Raw genomic sequence first — 22983 nt, 5'->3', positions numbered from 1 at the left:
CAAATCATTACAATACTGTAATACTTGCCTCTGCCTTCCCTGACATGTTATGTAGAAACTGAAGGACTCAGCAAAACAGTCAACGGCACCGTTTATGTGGTATAACATTTTCATGAGGATATTGGTGACGTATTTATGTGTCAGATGTGTATCTGACTCACTGAAGAACTGAAGTATGCCTGCTCTTACCTGAACACACCCTCACTGACTGATATCTGACATTTGGGTTGGATTTCCATTTGAAATCCAACGTAAGACACACTCCAATGTCTCCGTAGAGAAGCGGCAAGAGGAACCGTTTAGACTCGAAGCGTTGTGTACAACAAAGCACTGCAGCTTGTGTGTCTATTGACGTTCTAACTGATCAAAGCCCCATATTAATACAGCTGATTAATGATGCATCAACATGATATGAAGCCGGTCCCTCTTCACAGCTGCTTCCTTCTACAGTTCAGTCACAAATCTTTGACGGTGGTTCCTGTTAACGAACGCTCAGAGTGCGTTATCCAATCTTTCTCCGAGTAGAATAGGATAATGATAGCTTTGTCCCCAGCTGTCTGATACATGTCATTAGGACGGTGTGGTGGATATGTGTTGGCCTGACAAGCCCTCTGTGCTGTTAAAAGACTGCTCTCTTTTACCTGTCTGTGCTGCTCCACTTTTAATTAATTAACGCTGTACAACAATTAAATCTTTACCTAATTACCTTTATCTTTTCTTTTAAGGTGTTCAACCCTCTGTGGGAAACTGAATGAGACGCTTCGCAGGGAAACTGGGAACGAATCAGCAGCGAGAGAGCAAGAACAAGGAAGATATTAAGCTGCGCGAGGAATAAAAAAAGAGGAGTGAGTGACACCTGCCCTCCAGCTCAGTGTGAAGGGCGCGGAGTGGAGGAGAGAGAGGAGGAGCATGAAAAGAGGGAGAACACAAGTAAGAATGAAGCCAACTGGAAAACAAGTTCTGCCTTACAGCAAACCTCGCTGAAATTAGGATATCTTGCAAGTAGACACGATGATTACAAGAAATCTGCTCCTATTAGTCTCCCTGTGCCTGTGGGAGCGGCTTGTGGGGGCCTCGGCCAGTAAGGCTGTCCGAAGCAGAGCAGTGGGCAGTTTGCACATGTTGAAACTAGGGAACAGCCGAGCGGTGGACCAATGGGACGTGAGCGTGGATGCAAATGCGGTGCCTGTGGTGACTCTAAGAAACCTGATTAGTCATGAGCAGGCTGGCGATACCGGATCGGTTCATCACTCCAAAATGCAGCAGAATCACGCAGGACCATCTGCCGACAACAAGAACAGGCAAGTTTTCAAGCCTAAGCGTGAGGTTGACTCTGTCAACAAGAAAGAACTGCCCCCACACGTAATATCTAGCAACAATGACGTAAACCAGGACGTGAGGAAAGTCAACAACACGAAGTTTCCCGCCAAAACAGAAAGGTCAGACAAAACACTGTCCATCCATCACAAGCCAGAGCTACATTCCAATAAAACCCGGTCCAAATCGGGCTCTGGATCCAGGAACAGAGCGGATTCAGGCGCCCGTTCTTCGGCTATGTCGGGAAAAGGAGCTGGCGCAGAGTCCAACCGAAAGCTCAACCTCACTGGCAGCTACGAGGTTTTGAAGCTGCTGTCGAAGGAGAACCTGGTCAGGATCGTCAATTCCCAAATGCAGAGCGTTCCCAGTCTGAGCTTCCAGAGTAAGGGCAGCCGGAGCAGGAAGAGGGATTTGATTGACGTTAATCGTGGACAGTTAGAGGCCCAGAAAGGCGCCAGACAAGATGTGGCTGTCACTCAGCTCCACACAGGACTGGATAATCAGACCGCATTTCCTTATGTAAGCCCCGTCACCACTAGAGATCTTTATCGAGACCAGCGTGCTGACACTCGTATTAATCCTCTAAGTGGAGTCAAGTCGGCTCTAAGCAAAGGGCAGGACAAAGTGGGGATGCAGGGTTCAAACAGCAGCGATAACAAGAGCAAACACCTTGTCCACGTACTGTCAACACCTGGCAGCGAGCTAAGCCTCAGCCCCGACAAACAAGCAATGATCAGCCAAACAGAACCAGCATTTACATTGACAAAACGCCTCCCACTGCATGTTTCCTCTGAGACAAATGATTCCCCCTCGTCTGTGCTGACAACGCAACCCCTGGGAGTAAGAGCAGCGAGCAGAGGAGCAGATTCCCACGGAGACCCATTAACGGAGTGGGTTCACGCCGCTCACACAGAACCCAGCACAGCTCAGTACTCAGCAGATGAAGACAACAGGCTTGTCAACAGCAGTCATGTCCTGAGGCTCCACCCGGCGCTCCAATGGAGCCACGATGCAAAACAGGCCGAGATGCGAGCTGTGGATGCAGAGGACGGGAAGGGCCTGGTGTTTGAGGAAGCAGAGGGTGAGGTGGAAGAAGACGGGCGTGAGCGTATGGAGGGCAGAGGCTCCCGCTCCCGCAGCAGGAGGAGCTGGATCTGGAACCAGTTCTTTGTGATTGAAGAGTATGCTGGACCAGAACCTGTGCTCATCGGACGGGTAAGGACAAAGCTTTAGACACCTCAAGTCCTCCCATCTCCTGCAGGAAGTCCTTCACCCTGTAGTCACGCCTCCCGTGCTTTATGTGCATTGTGCTGATTGCATTGATTTACGTTTCTTCTGTTACGTGGTGGTTTCCAGGTAGCTGTAAAAATCTCAATGAATCAGTGGTGAAGCGAGGCAGGAAAAGCCGCGGTGGCTGGCTCAAGGGGCCAGTCATGATCACTACCAATCTGCACCCGCCGATGGAAATTGACATATCCAACAGAATTAATGGCTTTGCTCTTTTCTTCCACCATTGATTCTCGCCCTGAGGATAAAGCGCACTCTGAGTGTTCCCTCGTTTTTTTGTAGGTCAGACTTGTCGGCTCTACTCCGTCATGGTCAGAGGTCTCACTAATGCTGTCTCGTTTGGCCTGGACTGGGTTTGATAGGAGTTTCCCAGTGAACCCACTGGAAACACGCTCAGCTGTGGTGCTTCGCAGTGCTTTAGTGGAATCATGCAGGAGGTCGTGTTGGCTGGGCTCTTTTGGACTCCTGCATTGTAATGGCTGCTCTCGGTACTCAGCATGCGCCGAATGTCTCAGTACTCAGCTGCAGTAGATGAGCTAATTTATAAGCCTGTGTGGCCAGTTCACTGAGCAAATGAATAGTAATGATCCCTGTGTGACTGCTGCCGGCTGTTGGAGGTCGGAGTGTGTGTGTGTGTAGGAAGCGCCTCCAGTTCGTGTATGTTGTAAGATTCTCACATTCAGACGCACACAGGTGGACACGGCCCTGCAGCCTTCAAGCACAGTCTCCCTGAGTATGTCGCTGACCAGCCAACATTTAATTGGGCTGTTTTTGCCTTTGTGCTATGACGGATGACGCTCTCAACTGAATGCTGTGAAGCTCTGTTAGTGGCAATAGAGAAGATGCAAGAGCTAATGTCCCACTTACAGACGGCACAGTGTGTAAGGCCATTAGTGACAATCTGCTGTGTCAAGCAGGTATTTATGCCAGCACACTGTATTGCACACACACACACACACACACACACACACACACACACACACACACACACACACACACACACACACACACACACACACATACACACAATAGGATTTTGGGTGCACTCCAAGTGTCAGTATGCCGTGTGTGTGTGTGTGTGTGTGTGTGTGTGTGTGTGTGTGTGTGTGTGTGTGTGTGTGTGTGTGTGTGTGTGTGTGTGTGTTGGATTGGAGATGTGTATGATTAGTACCCTACTGTATTAGACAGCGATGGCACACATGAATAATGCTCTTATAGATTTTAATATGCTTATAAATTTTAATCCCACGCTTTGCTCCAGTGTAGGCTGCTGCTTGTCTAGGTAGAGATCAGTTCACCTTCTATCCCTAACTGGGCCTTGACTTTGCTGCAGTGGAGAGAGCTGACTCTGACTGTACAGGCCGGAGCAGCCCAGCCCAAGTTAAGGTTCCATTATTTGTTGTCTTTGCTTTTCTGTCAGTTAGCTATACCGTGGTTTATCTGAGCACCTTAGCCTCAATAGGTTGTTTGCCACAAAGAAATGATTCACACAGGGCTTTTTGTGATCTCTGTGACAAATCTCTGCTAAAACTAATACAAGAGCCAAGACTTGACTCTGTGATGTCAGTGGGGGGCGGATGACGCTCTGATGATGAATTGATTGTTAATTAGAGGCCAACTTCGTGGGCACAGTGGCAGCACCACCTGTCATCGTCTGTGCGTATTTATAGGCAGTGATTCAAACTGTTGTAAGAAAAAAAAAAACTCATTTAAAATCTATAGGCAGCAGTTGATAACGCACGCAGGCTGTGCTACTATAATTTCTCATGCTGGGGTGTCTCTGTCCCATGATAATTGTGATTTTAATTGATGCTGTCACATGGTCTATAATGGTGTTTCAAGTGATTGCTGAGGCAGTGCGAAGGGAACACAGATTTTTCTAGAGGAGAAAAGGCGCCTCAGCAGCGCTGGGATTAAGAAAAAAACACCCCTTTCTGATTAGCAGACATGCACGCACGCATGCATGCACGCACGCATGCGCGCACACTGACACACACTCCTCCCAAAATGCAAACTTGCCAACACCTCATGTGGAGGCAAAATGTGACATTTCTTATTCTGCCAGAAAGATTCAACCTCCACCATTTTGGCTGGTTTTGCATTTATGAAAACATAAGCACAAGAACTTCCTGACAAGTCAGAGAGCAAGCGGTTAATGGGCCATCATTATCATTAGCTAAGAATTTTCATCAGTATCAACATAACAATATTCATAATCAGTAAAATATGCTCGTCAGACACAATTAACAATATTGTTATAGCCAAATATGACGTACAGTATATATTCATTATTTCATTATATGACAATATGACACTTTGAAGACAGACCAGTTCAAAAATTTCTTCTTATAAACATGAAACATTCATTAACATTCAAAGATGAAAACGGCTCTGAATCTGCTGAATTATCCGCCGCCTGAGGCTGTGAGGATACATAAACGACACAGTTATTGACCGCTCTGATATTGATAGATCTCACATCTCTGCAGCGCCGCTGGCTGCAAAGTGTGCACACATGATATGGGGAGAGGCTGCACTGAGCCCTGGTGTCTCTAAGTCGCATTCTGGCTAAACCTCACCGTCATTATGCTACAAGGCATCAGCGCAAAGTCACAAACATAGTTGTTTATATGCAGCTTTTGCATTGTGCCCACTTAATGTTTAGATTTCACTTTGTAAATCTGCTTCACTGACATCATTGCAAAAACTACCAAACCATGGTACATGTACTGTCAACAAATGCATTCACAGTGCAATTCACCCTAACTCTTTATTTCACACCAGAAGCTGCCCGGTGAGTATAAAGAGGCTGGGACATGTGTAGTATATGTAGTATATGTATATATACTAGAGAGTTAGTATTGTATATTATATATATATATTCCTTCAGCTGTCATCTGATCCACTTTAGTATGTTCAGGTTTGGACGTATTTATTTATCTGTCATTTAGATTTAAGTTCCTGCTTGACAAGAATGAATCTGTTTCATACTTTACACACACAGGAGAGATTTGTGTCTAACTGGAAAAAAATCCATGTTGTGTCTGCAAACAAACCCGCTATCACACAGAAAACCTCTATGTCCTGCTTCAAAGCCATAAATATCACTACTGCAGATAAAAAGGAGAGAGCTGGAGGAATGGAGAGGAAAACATCAGAAGAACGTGTGATGATGCAACACTTTGTGTAAACACAAACTACTCCTGACAAGGAGCTCATCAATAATTATAAAATAAAGTGTTCCTTCACAAACAGCTCTGATTTTTTCATGTGCTTTGACTTTTACTCTCCCTGTAGAAATCATTTAGCCTCCGGGGTCCCAACACAGCAGGGGTGAGACAGCAATTAGAGAGTGACTACAGTGCTGTATGAAGGGAGGGATGGATAGCAAGACAGTACCCTGCAGGATGAAGAAGGGATGATGGCGAAACCAGACCGAGGTTCACACAGAAAAGGCATGTGTAGCTTTGCAGAGCAGCTAAAACGGGAGAGTGATGAAAAGTAAGGGAAGGTTAATGGCTTACAATAGCAGAGAGCGGATGTGTGAGGCAGTTAAAGGAAAAGGACAAGAGTGGAAGTGAGAGATCACACACATTTCAAAGCTGACCTCACAGCCTATAAAGGCTTGAAACAAAGCAAATTATGAAGGGAAAGAGAGACTATCTCTCTTTTCTTTCATAATTCGTGGAGCTTATAAAAAAGGTGGTTGAGAATCCAGGACACGAGCGCGGGGGAAGGTAGTAAACTCGACGAGCGAAGAGGAGATAGTAAAAGAATAAAGAAAGTAGTTAAATAGCATTTTACTGCAAGGCCCAATGTGGAGTCCACATTTAAATGTGTCTTTGTGACAAGTGGGTGCAGAGGAAAATAATAGAGGGAACAAGGCTGGGGTGTAGGAAAGTAGGAGGAAAGAGAGAAAGTAACATTTCAAAGAAATGCCTTTCTCTCTTTACTCCTTTTTCTTGTCTGTAGTTTTGTCTCTGGCTTTTAGAAAACATCAACAGAACGTTAGTGTGGAGATAACCCTCTGGACTAGTGTACTTAACCATAACAAACTGAGGTAATGCTGGTTCATAGCCTGAGGTCAACGATGATGAATGTAGTGTGTTTAAGCCACTGTGTAGTCAGAATATGTAAAGTGAAGCTACTCTGGGTTAGGAGCTCATGTTTCTGTATGGGCCTGAACCGTGTGCTCTACTGTACGTCTTCCTGTGAGTCATCTGGGTGAGAAGGGGAACAGTGGAGGAACCAGGCATGTGACAAAAATGTCCAGTAATAAAATAAATAAAAACACAGATAATTCTTTTTTTTTTCATCAGAAAACCACAACCAATGTCCGCATATACAGGACATGAAACATTTTGTGCTCCTTGTGTATGATTTGTCAAGTCAGAGCCTGAGCCACAGTGTCGCCTCAACAGAATTATTACATAGACACATGTTCATTTATGTGACGAGTTGAGAAGCAACCATTTGCATTCAGAGCAAACCTTTTCCCAACTCTGTCCCATTTTGCCTCTGGGTCTGCGGAGCCGACTGTCCTCCCCCACTGACATCTGAGTTTACAGCAACTTCCAGTGAAGCCTTGACAGAAAATGTTGACGTGATGAATTATTGCTCACCTGGTGAAATGCTTAGAAACGTAGACGTGACCAATGTTGCCCACTTTGCATTTCTTTCTAAGCACAAAAGGTTCTCTGAACTATGTGTGTGTGCAAAAACGTCCATCTAATAAGGAAAAGACAGACAAGTCAAAAGATAACAGATAAATAGGGAAGAGGAAACAGTGAGGCCTATTGGGTGGTAGTGGCTCAAGCGGTTGAGCTGTTGTCTACCAACCATAGGGTTGGTGGTTCGATTCCTGGCTTCCCTGAGTCAAAGTGCCCTTGAGCAAGACACTGAACCCCAAACCCCAAGTTGCCCTTTGTGTTAGTGTGCATGTAAGCTGTATAGGAGCTCTGTCACTGGTGTGTAAATGCATGAACGCTCAAGCGCTTTGAGTAACAAAGAGTAGGACCGTTTACCATTTCACTGTAGCACCTTCATCTGTTTAGTAGTTGTACACTCCAAAAAATAATCAGGCCTAAAACGTGGACTTCATGTAATTTAAATACATGTCAATTTTCCACGTAATTTTATCACTTACATACCAGAAGTAACATGTAAAGTCTTTCGGTCAGGTCAGGTAATACTTAAAAATTACAAATATGTTTTATTAGGTATGTATCTGCTCTCCTTAGAGTTGTTTATGCGGTTAAAAATGTTTACTTTCATCAAAGAGATTAAAACCAACTGGTTTAATAGGTGTTTTCCAGCAGATTTGATGGATTTGTCCATGTCAGGAAGAATTTCCTCCACAGAGTACAGGTCTGCATTTCTGTCAGAGCACTCACCAACAGACCGGGTCTCTGACAGGAGTCAAACTCATCTTCCATCACTGACATCTTAGTGAAACCATCTAAATTTGTGTAACTGTATTGAAATCAGTGAGGCTGCGGCTCCTCCTCTTTGTCAGACTGACTCTCTTTGCCTAGTTTCCATACAGTCATGGGCTTCTTTGGCCTCAGAAGGCACAGGGCCACCGCATCAACAGCTGCACCTGCCAACAGATGTTTGTGCTGTGAACACAAGGAGAGAATAATCACTCTCATCACATCAAACAAAAGGAGGCACCGATTATGTAAAGGTTCACAATGGTGCTTATTAGCCATTAACAATGATAATGATGCAGCAATGATAACACAACAATCATGACACAGTGGTGAGAGCTAATGGTTATCAGCATTAAGCTCCTCCTTCTTTCGCTGCCAGATGACGTCGCCTTTTACTGTACTTGTTGCTGCTAGTCTTTTGTTGAGATTAGTGGTTTTTACTTGAGGTGTTTGAACAAAAGTCACAGCTTGAGCGGCTTTTCTCACACTGTGGGAGTGGGGCTCTCTGAAATCTGGGAACAGCATGTGTCCAGCATTCCCACTTTCAAAGCAATTGTCAACTACATACAGTATACTACATATACTACATGTATGTGACAGAAACAAGGAGACAAAGATGACAAAGATACAGGTCACATAAAACAACCTGTGTATTTTGGTCTAAATTAAATGCACTCAATATCAATTGTGCCAAAATACTTAATTCAATTCAGTTTGTCCGTTCAGTTTTAGAGAAAAATCTCACAGCAAAGAGGTTTAAGACGTACGACTGCATGAAAAGCCAACAACAACAACACATCAATTAGCATGTAATTCAAAATCAAAAATAATAATGCTCTGCTTTCTGTAGATGTACTCAAACACAGATTTCTGGCTACTGCGAGTCAAAGCCGCTCCTCCGTGGTACGTGGTGACATATATGTGGGCAAGTTGCCCTTTAAATGTACGGCAGTGACTAAAGCCTCCAGTGGCCTTTTCCAAGCTTGTCTCCCTCAGCTATAAATATGACGTGATGTATTCACCACCAGTGCAATACGACTGGAGCAACAAAATACAAGCAGTCAGTCAACAAACCACCGCCGTTCACACGTGTTGTCATCATAAGCTGAACGTCAAAACCCAAAGTATTCTACAGCACAGTTTAGTCCTGAATACGTGTTGGTGAGAGAGGGAACACTAGTGAGGCGCACTGAGCAGCTTATGGAGTTAAAGTAGAAGCTGAATAATGAATGTTCTGTGAGGTCTACTGTACACGAGTGTGAGGAAGTGTCTGAGTGTGACAGAGGGATTTGGTGACGTGGAACACACAATGTCTCGCCAGACTGAGAACACACAAGAGCACACCAGCATGTTCACACCATGATTGTTGCAAAACAATTAACTGTGCTCCTCATGTCATATTTAAGGCGTGACACGATGAAGCCAAACAGACAGAGAGTGAAATCAGACGTTTAGTATGTACAACACACACACACACACACACACACACACACACACAGAAAATGGATTTGACTGAAAGTTTAAAAGGAAAACTTGTCACAGTACAAAAGGGCCGTCTTCTTAAGTCACAAGTGCTACTAAGAGGCTGGCTGCTTTCTGAAGGAGCTTTACGTTTGAGTGCCTCTGCATAATTGAAAGGTTTTCATTATGTGTGTGACAGTGGTGATCTGCATGCTTGTAGTAGACACCTGGGTGGCTCTCGGTTAGCATACGGTCAGTGCTACAGTGGTTTGGCTTAGCGTGGCTGCTTGGCGCTGGATGTAGTCAAATGATTTAAGGGTTAAGGGTGAGTTACAGTGTGGAGCAGCTGGTTGAGGCTCGGGCGACGGGATTGCAGTGCCCTGATGGTAAACATTGTTCTTGGTCAGAGAATTTTTATGTGCGAGAGTGGTGTGTTTTTTAGGAACTAGAGCTGGGCAGCAATTAAAATCCTTAATCGCGTTAACTGTATAAGTTTTTTGTGAATAATCGTGATCAACGCATTAATATGAGAAGCATTCAGTAACAAATTCAAAAGTAGTATATTGTGCATTTCTATTTAAAACTACTACTCTCCAGTGAGAGCAACAGTTGGCACACGTTGTAACGCCGTTGTCCTCTTCTTTTCACACAACTCGTGTATTCTTCCTGTGATGGTGTGTCTGGAGGGAGGTTCACAAGTGCCGTCATTTGTTGTGATTCTATTAACATTCCTCAGACCGACATCTTCCAACACTGATCGACCTGCAGTTTACCTGCAGCTAACCACTTAGCTATGGCATTTGTTAGCTTGCCTTGCTTTTGTTTATTTTTTTCTCACACGCTACATCTAATGTAGTCTGCTGAAGTCTCCCTCCGTTGTTTGTTTGCATTGGTGATTTGAGGCCATGAACTGTGTCTATTGCATTTAAGTGGTACGTCATACTCAAAGTACCACGGTGATTCAGTTGATTCAGATTCACCTTTGCCATGAATGACTTGTTTCCACAAACTTCGCTATTCGTAAGAAATGTGTGTGAAAATTAAAATGTGTGTGAAATTTAAGCTATGCTCTGTAAGACATCTTTATTCTATTCAGTTCCAGTTTACTGAGTGCTGAAGCTGGCGTAGGCCCCGCCCCCAAAGGCTCTGATTGGTTAAAAAGCGTATCTCAGGCTAGTACTGATCAACAGCCCATTTGTCTGTATGGGTATTTAGAGCCAGTGAGCAATGGACTTTCCGAAAATTTATAATGAAAATAAACTGCGTTAACGCGCATTGTCGGCGTTAACCAAGTATTGTGTTAACGTCAGATTAGTGTGCCCAGTGTGTGTTAATGTGCCCAGCCCTAGTAGAACATAAACATTTGGGAGATTTTATTTAATAATCATACATCAAAAAGAAATCTAAATCCAACTACAGTAAAGACTCCTAAACAATTCTGAGTTAAAACAGAAGACAATAAAAAATACAACAATGTACTATTTTGTATAATCAGAGAACCCAAGATGGTGTCCTGCCACAAGGCATTCTGGGAACAAACAAATCTAAGCACATGGCCTATACAAATAAACTTGAACACACAATAGACCTCCACCTCATAAAAACGTCTCATTCAATACGCCTCGAGAGATTTAAAACAACATGAACTGAAATGGCCAGACACGAATATATAAAACTCAGAAAACAGGAGCCAAAGGTTCGGACATGAAGTGAGGAAGTGAGCCTTTCAGACAGAACACCAAGCCACCGCCACTGTGACAGTGCTGAGTTGTATTGTTGTGTTCTGGCTGTGGATCTACCCTGTGGTCAGAAGTTTGAAGTCCACCACGGTCTCCAACAAGTCCAGCCTCTAAATAATGGAGGCTTCATTCAGAACGTAGCACGTGTGCATGTTGCCGACAGCATGGACACAGTTGCACTTTAATAGGACTCATAGTTTCTAATAAAGAATTATTGTATAAATATATCTACCTGAGGTAAAATTAAGCTTTTCCTCTAGTAGAGACCTACAGTATTTTTACCCAGAGCCCATACCAAATTATTATCCCAGAAAGTAACAACACTTATAATAATAATAATAATAATTGTGAGCTCATAAATTAAAGAACCCTTAATGCAGGTTTGTATGTGTGGGACATTTATTTTAGTGGAAAATGGAGTGTATATTATAAAACCATTAATACACTCTCTTCCCTAATCATTCAGATCGATTGTCATGAACTGTTGTTGTGACACTCTAGTCAGATCTTTTACAGAAGTTTTTAAAGCCGTGTCACATCTTCTTTCGAGTCCAGATGGGATGTGCTTCTATACATACGGGACAGAGTGAAGAACTGTGCTGATGGCAGCCAGATCACAGAGCACTGAGCTGTCTGACTGACTGTAATTATTAGCTGCTGTGTAGACGACAGCCTCAGCTTGATGCTGCTCTCTATTAACTGCTGTGCACACTGGCCTGCTCCTCTCTCTCCAGGTCAGGACACACACACACACACACACACACACACACACACACACACACACACACACACACACACACACACACACACACACACGGATTCTTAGTCACGCCTTGGCTCCTTTTACGTTCTGTGCCATGACTGTGCCAAGTGGAGATTCAGCCAGGAAGGAGACTCAGAGTCATGACACCTAACACACACACACACACACACACACACACACACACACACACACACACACACACACACACACACACACACACACACACACACACACACACGCAGTGGGAAAGACTACTTGTTAAAACTATCACGTATAAAACAGTCATGCGCTCACACAAATATTTACACACACCTTCAAGCAACAATAATGATATCTTGGTAGCACGTAATCCAGCCACGGGGCAGGTTTAATTTCAAATGGGCCAAATTAATGTTGCTGCCCGTTTCTTTAGACACCTCCCTGAATTAGTGGGCCTGATTCAAATCGATCGACCGGCCCCTGTTGGACGCTCCCTCGCTGATATGCAAGCGCCCGCTCCGTCCCAGGCGATAGATGGAGCCAGCTTTGTTGTGGAGTCTGAGGTGGAGGGACCTGCAGTTGTCCTGTAGCCATTTGATTCTTTTGAAGTCGCCTCACAGTAGATAAATAGCTTTGCCTCCTCCAGAGGAAACTGGGGGATATTCCTCCACCGGCCCGTCTGACATTGCAAACTGTTCTCATGTGCTCCGGGAATTAAACCTGCTGCTAATCGCAGGGCTCAGCGGTGCCCTGCACGGATGCTACACACCTACCGGCATTTCATGTGCGCTGCCAGATGATTCCTCACCCCTTTCAGCCTCACATGAGCACAGAGACCACACGCACATGCTGAATATGTAAGTTGATAAGGCTAATGCAACGCTGTGGAAATAAAACTAATTTTCCTGGTGCTTTTATGATTTACTGTGTGGCAGAAAGGTGAAATTGTGTGTATGGGCTATTAGTTATTTAAGTGATTTAGAGGTTGGCAGAGAGTGCTTTTCCTCCTCGCTATATGATTTATAGTTATTGCAAAAATGTGAAAGTGAGTATATGAGTATAAGCATATTAGCTTATGATAATATAAGTAATTGAGGAGATTTAGGTGTCTGGGAGGGCTGGGGCCTTATCAGGCTGGAATCACTCTCCAAGCGCGGTGACACATCAGCGAGTCTGGCTTTTGTGGCCAGTGGCTCCATGTTGTTTGACTCTTGATATATTTGATGTGTATCAGGGGGATATGAAATGCAGGAGTTATGAGATGTCACATTATTCACTTTAAGGGGATGTGAATTATGGTGATAGTGAGTTGTTTTATAATATTACATATTACTGTATTGCAAACTGAATATATTTGCACGCTGAAAGGTGGCTGAAGGATGGTTCAGATCTGTGGCAGCCTCCGGAGGCATAAACCATCCACACACATTATACATCACATTATATGTGTTTATGTGCGTTTCCTTTTCCAAGGACCTACAGCATTTATCCTGGTGGGGGAGATAAGTGTGAGAGGTCAGTCTTAAATGGATTTGGTCTCCTCAGGCTGGAGTCCTGCATCAGAATGACTCTCAGCAGCTATTTCAATCAGCCCCTCTACTACTCACTGTGGTAATGATGGTCAGAGCTTCATTAAGATGCTCCTTAAGTCCTCTCATTAGGTTGCAGGGCCATTAAGACTCTGATTGTTAATAGCGCTTTGTTAAGGATAGTGAGAGTCCTGCTCCCATGTTGGTCTTGGCCGGCCTGGTGCTTTGGTGCTGTGGCCACGTAAAGTAGCCTCCTTAAAGGACGAGAGGCCTCAAGACAGTGTAGCAGCTGCAACCATAATGTTTATTTTCATAGACAATCCAGTAGGTGTAAGTGTCGGTGAGGATTCCTATTCATGCTGGTTATTTGAAAGTTGAGTCGTCTTAGCTGGACTAAACACTTCAGTACACATTTAAACAGCTTCTAAAGTCGTACAGAGAACAAATGCTCCAAAATAATAAAACATCACCTGCACTGGTTCTCACAACAAAACAGTAGACATAGTTGTTGCTCCTTTAACCTAGGGACCCTATTTTATTATTATTTTTATCTTTAAAACAGAGTTTTTGGCAACTTAAATAATCACTGACACAAAACAACTGCAAGGCACCAGCTGTAAACAAAGCCCACGATATAGGAATTTTATTTTTAGTAGCGCAGAGGAACGTGTGTTTTTGCGCCTCTGAGCTGCTTTAGTTATATTTGCTATGATATGGTGATGAATTGTGAAAAAATGTGCTTTTTAAATCGTGAACCATGAGCGTGAAGAGAAATAGACAGAGAAACGTTGTGGTCTGTTGTTTGTATACAGACACAGCCGCTGATGACTTGGTCAAGAGGAATATAGGGTTTAGTCCATACATAATGCTTTAAGTACTGCATACATGGAATGGGACAGACACATACCATACAATACAGTAACAGTAACCAGTCACAGTAAAAGGCTTAAGGTTAGTTAGACTATAGTATCATCATCATGAGGTTCATTCTCACATGGTCACGTTCAAACCTTCCTTGGAGTTGGAGGAACCGGTGTGTGTGTGTGTGTGTGTGTGTGTGTGTGTGTGTGTGTGTGTGTGTGTGTGTGTGTGTGCTTGTGTGTGTGTGTGTGTGTGTTTGTTTCAGCTAATTGTCGCTGATTGAAAAAACAGCTTTCTTCATTCAAATTACAGCAAACATGTAGTAGAAGGTGCTTTTCTACACAGCAGAGCCTTTGTTAGCAGTTCTTTCATTATCATATTAATTAAGAATAATGATTTTTGAAGGTGAAGTGTTTCATTTTTGGGTTTGTACAGTTTCAGGTTTTAACTTTGAGATGCTCGTTTTTAGCTACAAACAAGCTTGTGGATGTTTTCTCATCGCCGGTGCATTCATGCCTCTAGAAAAACGACGATTCTCATTGCACATTAACATTTCAACACTATCCATTCTCATTTCATTTAGCAAATGTGCTTCTCTGTTGCCACGCAACGATGCTTTGCTTAGCTAAAGCCCTGCCCGGCCCCCAGCCAGCGCTCCGCTCTCTTGTATCTGTCGAAAGTCACAGTGTCACACTTTCTGGTGAGTGGAGGATAATTTAACCCTCTTTATTGTCACAGTTGCTATTCAGTCCACGTAGGCGGAGGTAATGAGATTGAATCTTGATGCGCTGGGCGCGTCTCTCTCACTAGGACGCAGGGCCGCGCCGAGTCTTCCCTGATATTACTTCTCCCAGCATGAGAGGACACTGGTCTTTCTGCTGCTCTGCCTTCCCGCCAGGCGCTGATCCAATAAAGCTCAACGCAGGGCTGTGATCAATACCGCATGTCCCACTGTCATGCAGCCCTCCTCTCTCATACACACACATAGTTAGGGAATAATTGATCGGCCTGCAGTTCATTATTCCTTTGATTTGGTGCTTTCATTAAACAGCCTTGGCTCTGCATGTGGCAGCTGGGAGGTGAATAGAGGCTTTAAGAGTGAGCAGAATGGCACAGCGTCTGCTTCATAGCTGTTCATGCTGCAGAAACAGAGCAATGACACCAGGCCATGCAGTTGGTGGAAACTTCATGTGTGAAAGGCAGACGTTGGGAGTATTTCTTGTGTTTGCACAGGATTATCTGCTTGTTTTGTCTCTGAAAAGACAGCCTAACTCTTCTGTCTCTCTTTCCCATCATCTTCTTCTCTCCTCCTTTTCCTACTTCCCACAATCCTCCACCCATTTCTCCTCTTTTTCTTGTTACACTTCTTCTCCTCACCCTTGATCACCTAGCTCCACACTGACATGGACAACAATGACGGACGCACAAAATATGTCCTGAAAGGTGATGGGGCGGGCTCAGTATTTGTGATAGATGAGAAGACGGGTAACATCCATGTGACCAAGCCACTGGACCGCGAGGAGAAGGATGAGTACCGACTCATCGCCACAGCCACCGACCGGCAGACCAACAACGCCCTGGAGCCCTCATCACAGTTCATAATTCGGGTGCAGGACATCAACGACAACCCTCCGGTCTTTGAAGACGGCCCGTACAGTGCCACTGTGCCCGAGATGGCCAATATAGGTACTAGACCCTGGGTGGGCGATGGGAAGGAGAGTTTACACTGTGGTGAAAGTATCATTCCATTCATTATGGTGAAAACTACACAGATTTTATTTACACTTTAGTTACTGAGAAAGGAGAATTATGCAATCTTTTTTTTTTATATTCTTCTCATCTGGCTCCAAAGGGACACAGATCCAGACACACTGTGTTTAAATGCTGCACATTTTGCATGATGTTATATTTACGCCCACAGACCTGTGAAAGAGAACACAAGTCACTAATTACACCACCACAAATCCAGTCAAATCCAGCCAGTGTTGTCCACTGTGTTTCCACTGGGTGTTTACAGTATTCATTCCGTGTCTACTCTGTGTTGACTAGGTGTCCACTGTGTGTTGTCCCCTGGGTTGTCACTGTGTGTCCATTTGATGTCCACTCTGTGTCCTCTGGGTGTCTACTAAATGCCCCTTGGTGCCCACTGTGTTGTCCACTGTGTGTCTACTGTGTGTCCACTGTGTGTTATCTACTGGGTGTTCACTGTGCGTCCATTTCGTCTCCAATCTGTGTCCACTGGGTGTCTGCTGTCTGTCCACTGTGTGTTGTCCACTGGGTGTCTACTGAATGTGTCTGGGTGCCCACTAAGGCAGGCTCGCCTCCATTGGCCTGTCTGATAATGTGCACTTCAAGCCCTTTGACATTTTTAGGACTGAGTCATGGTCTATACTAAGATAGAATTTCTTATATCTATACACAAAAGGCTGCCAACACGTTTTTGTATTTTCACTTAACACAAAACACCACACAAATCCAGACCAAGGAAACAAGACTGAGAAGCAGGAAAATCTGTTCCATTTACTGAAAGTAAAAAATAGCTGCCAGCCAAAGAACCCAAACACTTTTGACATTTCAAGAGTTAATGGGGTGTATTGTACTTTACTGTATGTAGACACACTCAAAGTAGAAGTGTAGTCACTCCCTTCTTGAATGAACCAGCCTACAAATAGTGTAGAACACAGCAGTGTATACTTCTTTAATAGCTAGTCTGGCCACACCTCCTCAGGAAGATCTAAATTCTCTTCATACAAGTGGTGGTTTGATTTTCACCATCCACCCTTCATTTAAGAGTGAAACATCCTTTCCACATCATCCATTCCTGCTTTAGATTCAACTCCTGGCACTGAATGTTATGTAGGAAACTTGTTTCATTCGTTCAACCTTCTCTAGTGCCGGTTTATGTCTTAATGTGTTTATTTAACCAAATCTATAGTGGTGATTCAATCAGCATACGTCAATTCATCCTATATTTAATATGTCCTACTTCAGAAATAACTTGTCTGGTCAATGAGCTAAAGAAAGTCCTGGAAAGCTGCTTAGTAACAAGAATGTACAAAATGAACCTGGTGCAGGAGTGTGGCCAAAAAGGCAGCAAAGGTATCCCACCTCCTCATCTGTCCTCAGAAAAAAAATCTTCATATTAGCTTAAATCGATTTTGTGCAACTGAGGCTGTGGCTGAGCTACTAAAGGCTACACAATCACACAACAGGCAACGCTAGATAAATCTCTACAAAATTTGCTACACTAAAAATGACACAAAAACTTGTTTTGTGAGTTCTGGGTGACAGGGATGCGGTGTGGTGTAGGACCTCGTGGTCAGGCAGGCAAAGTTCGGTACACGGAGTAGCAGGATGAAGGCAACCGTACAGACAGGGATCAGGCAAGACACGGTCAAAAATAAGATCCAGGTCGGTACACAAATGGACTTATTTAAATTAATGCTGGCGAGTAGACACAGGGACATGCGCTAACCATCTGGCAACAAGTGTGGTGAGTGCTGGGGTTTAAATGAGTGACTTGATTACAGATTGACAATAGCTGATGAATCATGTGACTGGAGAGTGAAACAGGAGGAAACCAGAGCAGACCAGGAACTAAACAGGAAGTAGACAAAATAAAACAGGAAACCAGACAACGATGCTGAGACTGTGACACTGGGGAAAATCACCAGCTCGTTGGGCGCTCCTATGAGTAGACCTGTCTTATGCTTGTCACAATACTTTACAGTAAGAAGAGGAAGAAATAAGAAGAACAGACCTCAGCTTATTGACTCTCAACAAAACAAAAGCGATAAAACATGACACTGCTTGTTTTCTTGTTAGTGGTAATTCAATATGACTCATGTTTATTACTGTTCTGTTGATATAACTAATATGTTCCACTTTGCATAGAAGATAAAATGTAAAAACTAATAGTGATATCAGGAAGTGGGTGTAACCACCTGCTGCTGGCCAAACATATTGATAACATCATGGACGGTGAACCCTGCAGTACGTGTTCTGTAGGGTTTCAGTTCCAGGCAAGGCTTTGGGACCTAGTTAGAACTGTCGTGTGATGACTGGTTTCTGACCCAGGTGCATCGTACTATTGCTATGCACATCGGCCTCCTTCAAAATAAAACCAAAACAAACAATGTTTTTTTTACCACTGCTTAAACTTCAGCACGTGGGAGGATTCAGTTAAAAGCTAGTGAGGATTCTGACTGAATATGAGGTCATTTCTCATGACTGCTTTTCTATATGTCTGTTTTCACTCGTATACCCTGTATTTATACAGTACATAATGCTACAGTACATATGTTTATTTTCATTTGCTGTTGCCAGTTTACCAAGGAAAGACACAAACTAAAAATAAATATAAACCCACGCATGTACCCAAACAAAATGGTTCAATGCTACTGTTTGCAGCCAACACTGCATTGTATATTGCATTATCTACTAATAAGTCAGATTTACAGCACAGCTTTAGCACTATTGCTTCATACTAAAGTAAATTACAAAATAATATTTCAACACTCAATATTTGTTTCAATGTCATGGAACAACAGTGATGTTTTATTCAAAACAGGCAATAGCTTTTGCCTTGAGCAGTTGCCAAATTATACCGCTTAATATAGTGAGATATAATTGAGTGAAAAACAGAGATTAAGTTGCTCTAGGCTGCATAAATTAAAATAAAAAAAAATCATTGATGCGTGCCCAAACTATATCTTACTATAAGGCCTATTTGATCCTCTGCATTGTTTCTGTTCAGGTCTGGCAGGACTAAGCAAAGTGTAAGTGTCAAAGGAGCTGTGTGCCTCTGTAGAATATGAGGATAGGAATATGGGCACACTTAGTGTAGCTGCAGTCATGTGCAGGCCACCCCCCACACCTCTCACTTGCTCTCACCTCATGCACCCCTGTTTACCTTTATTACTTCTTTTGGCACGAAATTGCATCTCTGTCTCTATCCACTCTGAGCTAACGGAGGAAATGTAATGGGCAGAGTTGATATTCATATGCGCAGACAGGTTCAAAACCTGAAAATAGAATGCAAGCCTGAGCAGTTTAATGCAATGCAAGCAGAACCTGTGATGGCTTGGATTAATGGATGCTCTTTATTGGTAATGTCACCAGTTGTTTGCAGGATATAGACACTTCTCTACAGCCATCACACACTAATCTGAAACTGTAGATGTTGTAATTAGGCACAGGTCAAACAGTGCAGGTTTTTAAAACATGGTTATTATAATTATATGAAACTCCTGCACTATGTAATTATGTAAATGACTTAAATACGCTTGTTTGTATCTCACTACTTAGAGGTGTAGCTTGATCATCTGCATGTGAATTTATAATAAATGCCTATATTCTTTAACCAACTTAACATTATATGTTTTTAGGTTGAGCGCAACACATTTCTTTATGGAAATAGAACCATATGCATATATACTGTACAGTAATGCATATTGTACTATATTAAGACAGAATCTGCACTATACTTTGCTCCTAATTTGTGCACTTCTAGTGACCGGTGAGCTCAGCTCATTAGGAACATGAAACCAACTGAGTCCACCTGATAAATGTCTACATAATAACAATGTATGTAACTTCCTCTATCATCTCTTTTCCACACTGCACTAACCGACATTCATAGTCCTGCCCACCTGTTTTCATCTGTGTTGCTTCCAGACTTCTTCTTCTTCTTTGTGAAGCAGTATTTTGTAGATGAAATTTATTATTCAACATGAATAAATTAATCATCATAACATTAATAGAGGATGAAAGTGTGTTTTCACTGCAAACACCTTAAAATCAAAAATCATTTTATGATGCTTCAATTGTTTTTTGTCATTTGCAAGTTGTCAGTTGCAGCTGAAGGTGAAACATGGTATTTGTGCAAATGTGAGCCAGGAAATGGTGTTTGAGACATTTCCAAGGTGGTGACAGAGCCCATGTTACAGTCACAGTGACCTGATAATATTTCTGTGACCACAGAAAGATCATGTTCAGTGTAATAAGGCTGCTTGGAACATCAATGAAATCGAGCTAAAGGCAGCGATTGGAGGATCATGTTGCAGCAAGATGCTGGAGTGACAATTACCGTGTGAGATTGTAATTCAGAGTTTGGCTGCAAAGTGCCTTTAAGAAGCAGTTTGTATACTCTAATCTCAATTCAAACTCACCCGTTGGTGCTGAAAATGGCTCATTTCTGAGAAGCACTCTAGTCTTTTAAAAGCAAGGAGAATTGCTTTCAAGGAACCATGCAATTTGCCAGAAAAGAGGGTTTTACTTTTAATATTGCACCACTAAACTGGGCAGTATATTTGGCCTGAAGCCATTGGCATGTGCCTCTTAAATACTTACCCAAACATCAAGGTCCTTCTTGAGCTGAATTGTTTAATTCAAATCAGAATAATGACCATGCCAGCAGCCCAAGGAGAGGGGATGATGGAGACCACTATTTAGTAATCCTATCAGCCTGCCCTCATGGCAGCTCATACAGGATTCTGTTTACTTGATGTTTCAATATTTACTGAGGCGCTTTGCAGTATGTGTGATTAAGTAGATGAGAGGGTGCTGCAGTGAGAGTCCCATCAAAGACTTGTTACATGATACATTAGAGGGTGAAGGGTTGAGGGAGATGAAACGTCACTGCCTCATTGACGGGATGACGGCGGTGATGCACTAACACGAGGTTCACTGGAAGTGAGCCAGGAAAAGTATAGGTTTTTAGTATGAATATTAAAATCCTTTGTTTCAATATTTGTGTTTTTGCAGCATATGTTGGAGAATCATTGCTTTTCCCTGGAGCACACATTCCCTTTTTACTGGTGTCAAAAACAAACTAAAAACATGTCTGCATTTATTTAATGTGCAAAAAAGAATAAAACATAAGGACGCTCAAAGGCTTTGCAGTGTGCAAATTTGGTGAGAAGACCCAATAAAGAGTTGTTATTCCAGCAGGTTAGACCCTAACTCACATCTGAACCCTGCCCCGTCTCATTCCATGTGGTCTGACTAGCTACAGTTCAAACATATACAACGCCTCAGCACCATTAAACACATTATAACCCGTTTTATTTGTAAGGACTGGATCAGACTGGTTTGCTTTATGAGGCAAACTGGTCAGTTAGTCGTTAGTTGTGTTAGTTTGTGTTTGTTTAGAACCAAAGCAGGTCTTATACAGTACTTACATCCATCTTATTAATTGTCTGATTTTAAGTAAGTATTTTGGATAGGCAGCCACACAATGCCCTGCCCCACTCATGATTTACTTGCACATGCACATATCGTCATATTGTTGAATTTATATTTTATGTTTCATCGCAGACCAAATGACAGCAGCTCCATCAACTTTTCTGTTTTGAGAACTGCTACAGTGCTGCACTTATACATCAAGTCATAGATAAATACATGTGAATAGCGTTTACTGTGTTTTGTATTTCCACCATTTGGAAAGATTTGACACTCCATCAGACAATAGAAAATAGATTCAAATGAAGAGAGAGGATCGATGAAGAGACGTTCCGATTGAGAAACGAAGCAAAAGAGAATTGTAGATGGAGATGAAAAGCAATGAAGTGAGACTGAGTCAATCGAGAGGAGAGAGGAGGAAGGCAAGCACAGCAGGATGCATGAGGGAGGTGGTGGGGGTGCAGGTGGAGAGGAGGGGGCGCAAATAAAGTATTTGTCACAGTGCTGTCGCAAAGAGATTGAAAAAGAAGCAGTGGAAGAGGAGAGAGGAGGTTGTCTTTATACAAAGCTGTCTCATATTCTTAGCTCCTCTTTTGTTTTTCTGACCTTTTTGCTTATTTCCTTCGTTTATTGACTTTCTTCTCTTCGTTATTTCTCTCCTCTTTTCCTGTCTTCCCTGCAGGTACATCTATAATCCAGGTGACAGCGACAGATGCTGATGACCCGACTTATGGGAACAGCGCCAAGCTAGTCTACACACTGGTGCAGGGCCAGCAGTACTTCTCAGTGGATCCACAGACAGGTGAGAGAGTTTATATATAGGTGTACTTCAGAATGTAAACACACACGCACACACACAGCACAGAGCAAATATACCCAAGATGTGGAAAGGCGAATGTTGGAGTCCATGATGACTCATGGATGAAACACATCACTGCTCAATCCACACACACACACACACACACACACACACACACACACACACACACACACACACACACACACACACACACACACACACACACACACACACACACACACACACACAGTGTTTCCGTTGCTTAGTGTGTTTCATACAGTATGTAGTGTTCATAATAATAATCACCTGGAGGAGACATTTACAGACTGAGATGTATTGGACTAAGCACAGAACCCTGTGGGACACCAAAACTGATTGTTTTGCATCTGGAAGATTCACTGGTAGCATGAACAAATTGGAGCCCGTTCAATAAAAAAATGTAAACGGTGCAGTGGTGTTCCTTTAATCCTGATGCTCCAGCTTTTCTAATAAGATGTTGTGAACTACTGTACAGTGTTAAAAGCAGTGCTAACAGTGTGTGGCTACTGTATATACAGTAGTGTTGATACCGTAGGCGTGCTGTACTCTACTGTACAGGGTCTTAACCCTCCCTGGTTCAGTATAAGCTGTCAGG

At 43.1% G+C, this 22983-nt stretch overlaps 1 protein-coding gene across 6 annotated transcripts in view; it reads left to right on the top strand.

Annotated features, from left to right (window-relative positions):
- Window positions 1-22983, top strand: part of LOC114843888 (cadherin-24) — a 120463-nt gene that overhangs the window by 35802 nt on the left and 61678 nt on the right. For 5 of the 6 annotated variants that reach the window (XM_041067999.2, XM_029130716.3, XM_029130719.3 and 2 more), the window contains exons 2-4: window positions 726-2532; window positions 15760-16054; window positions 22233-22352. In XM_041067999.2, the coding sequence (XP_040923933.1) occupies window positions 1012-2532; window positions 15760-16054; window positions 22233-22352 (1936 nt within the window). In that variant the 5' untranslated portion in view covers window positions 726-1011. The remainder of the gene's footprint in view (window positions 1-725; window positions 2533-15759; window positions 16055-22232; window positions 22353-22983) is intronic. The other variant, XM_055503645.1, reaches the window with a different exon arrangement.

The sequence above is a fragment of the Betta splendens genome, chromosome 17 (assembly GCF_900634795.4).
Source record: "Betta splendens chromosome 17, fBetSpl5.4, whole genome shotgun sequence".
Classification (NCBI taxonomy): domain Eukaryota; kingdom Metazoa; phylum Chordata; class Actinopteri; order Anabantiformes; family Osphronemidae; genus Betta; species Betta splendens.
The sequence above is the reverse complement of the archived record's forward strand: the minus strand, read 5'-3'. Positions and strand labels throughout refer to the sequence as shown.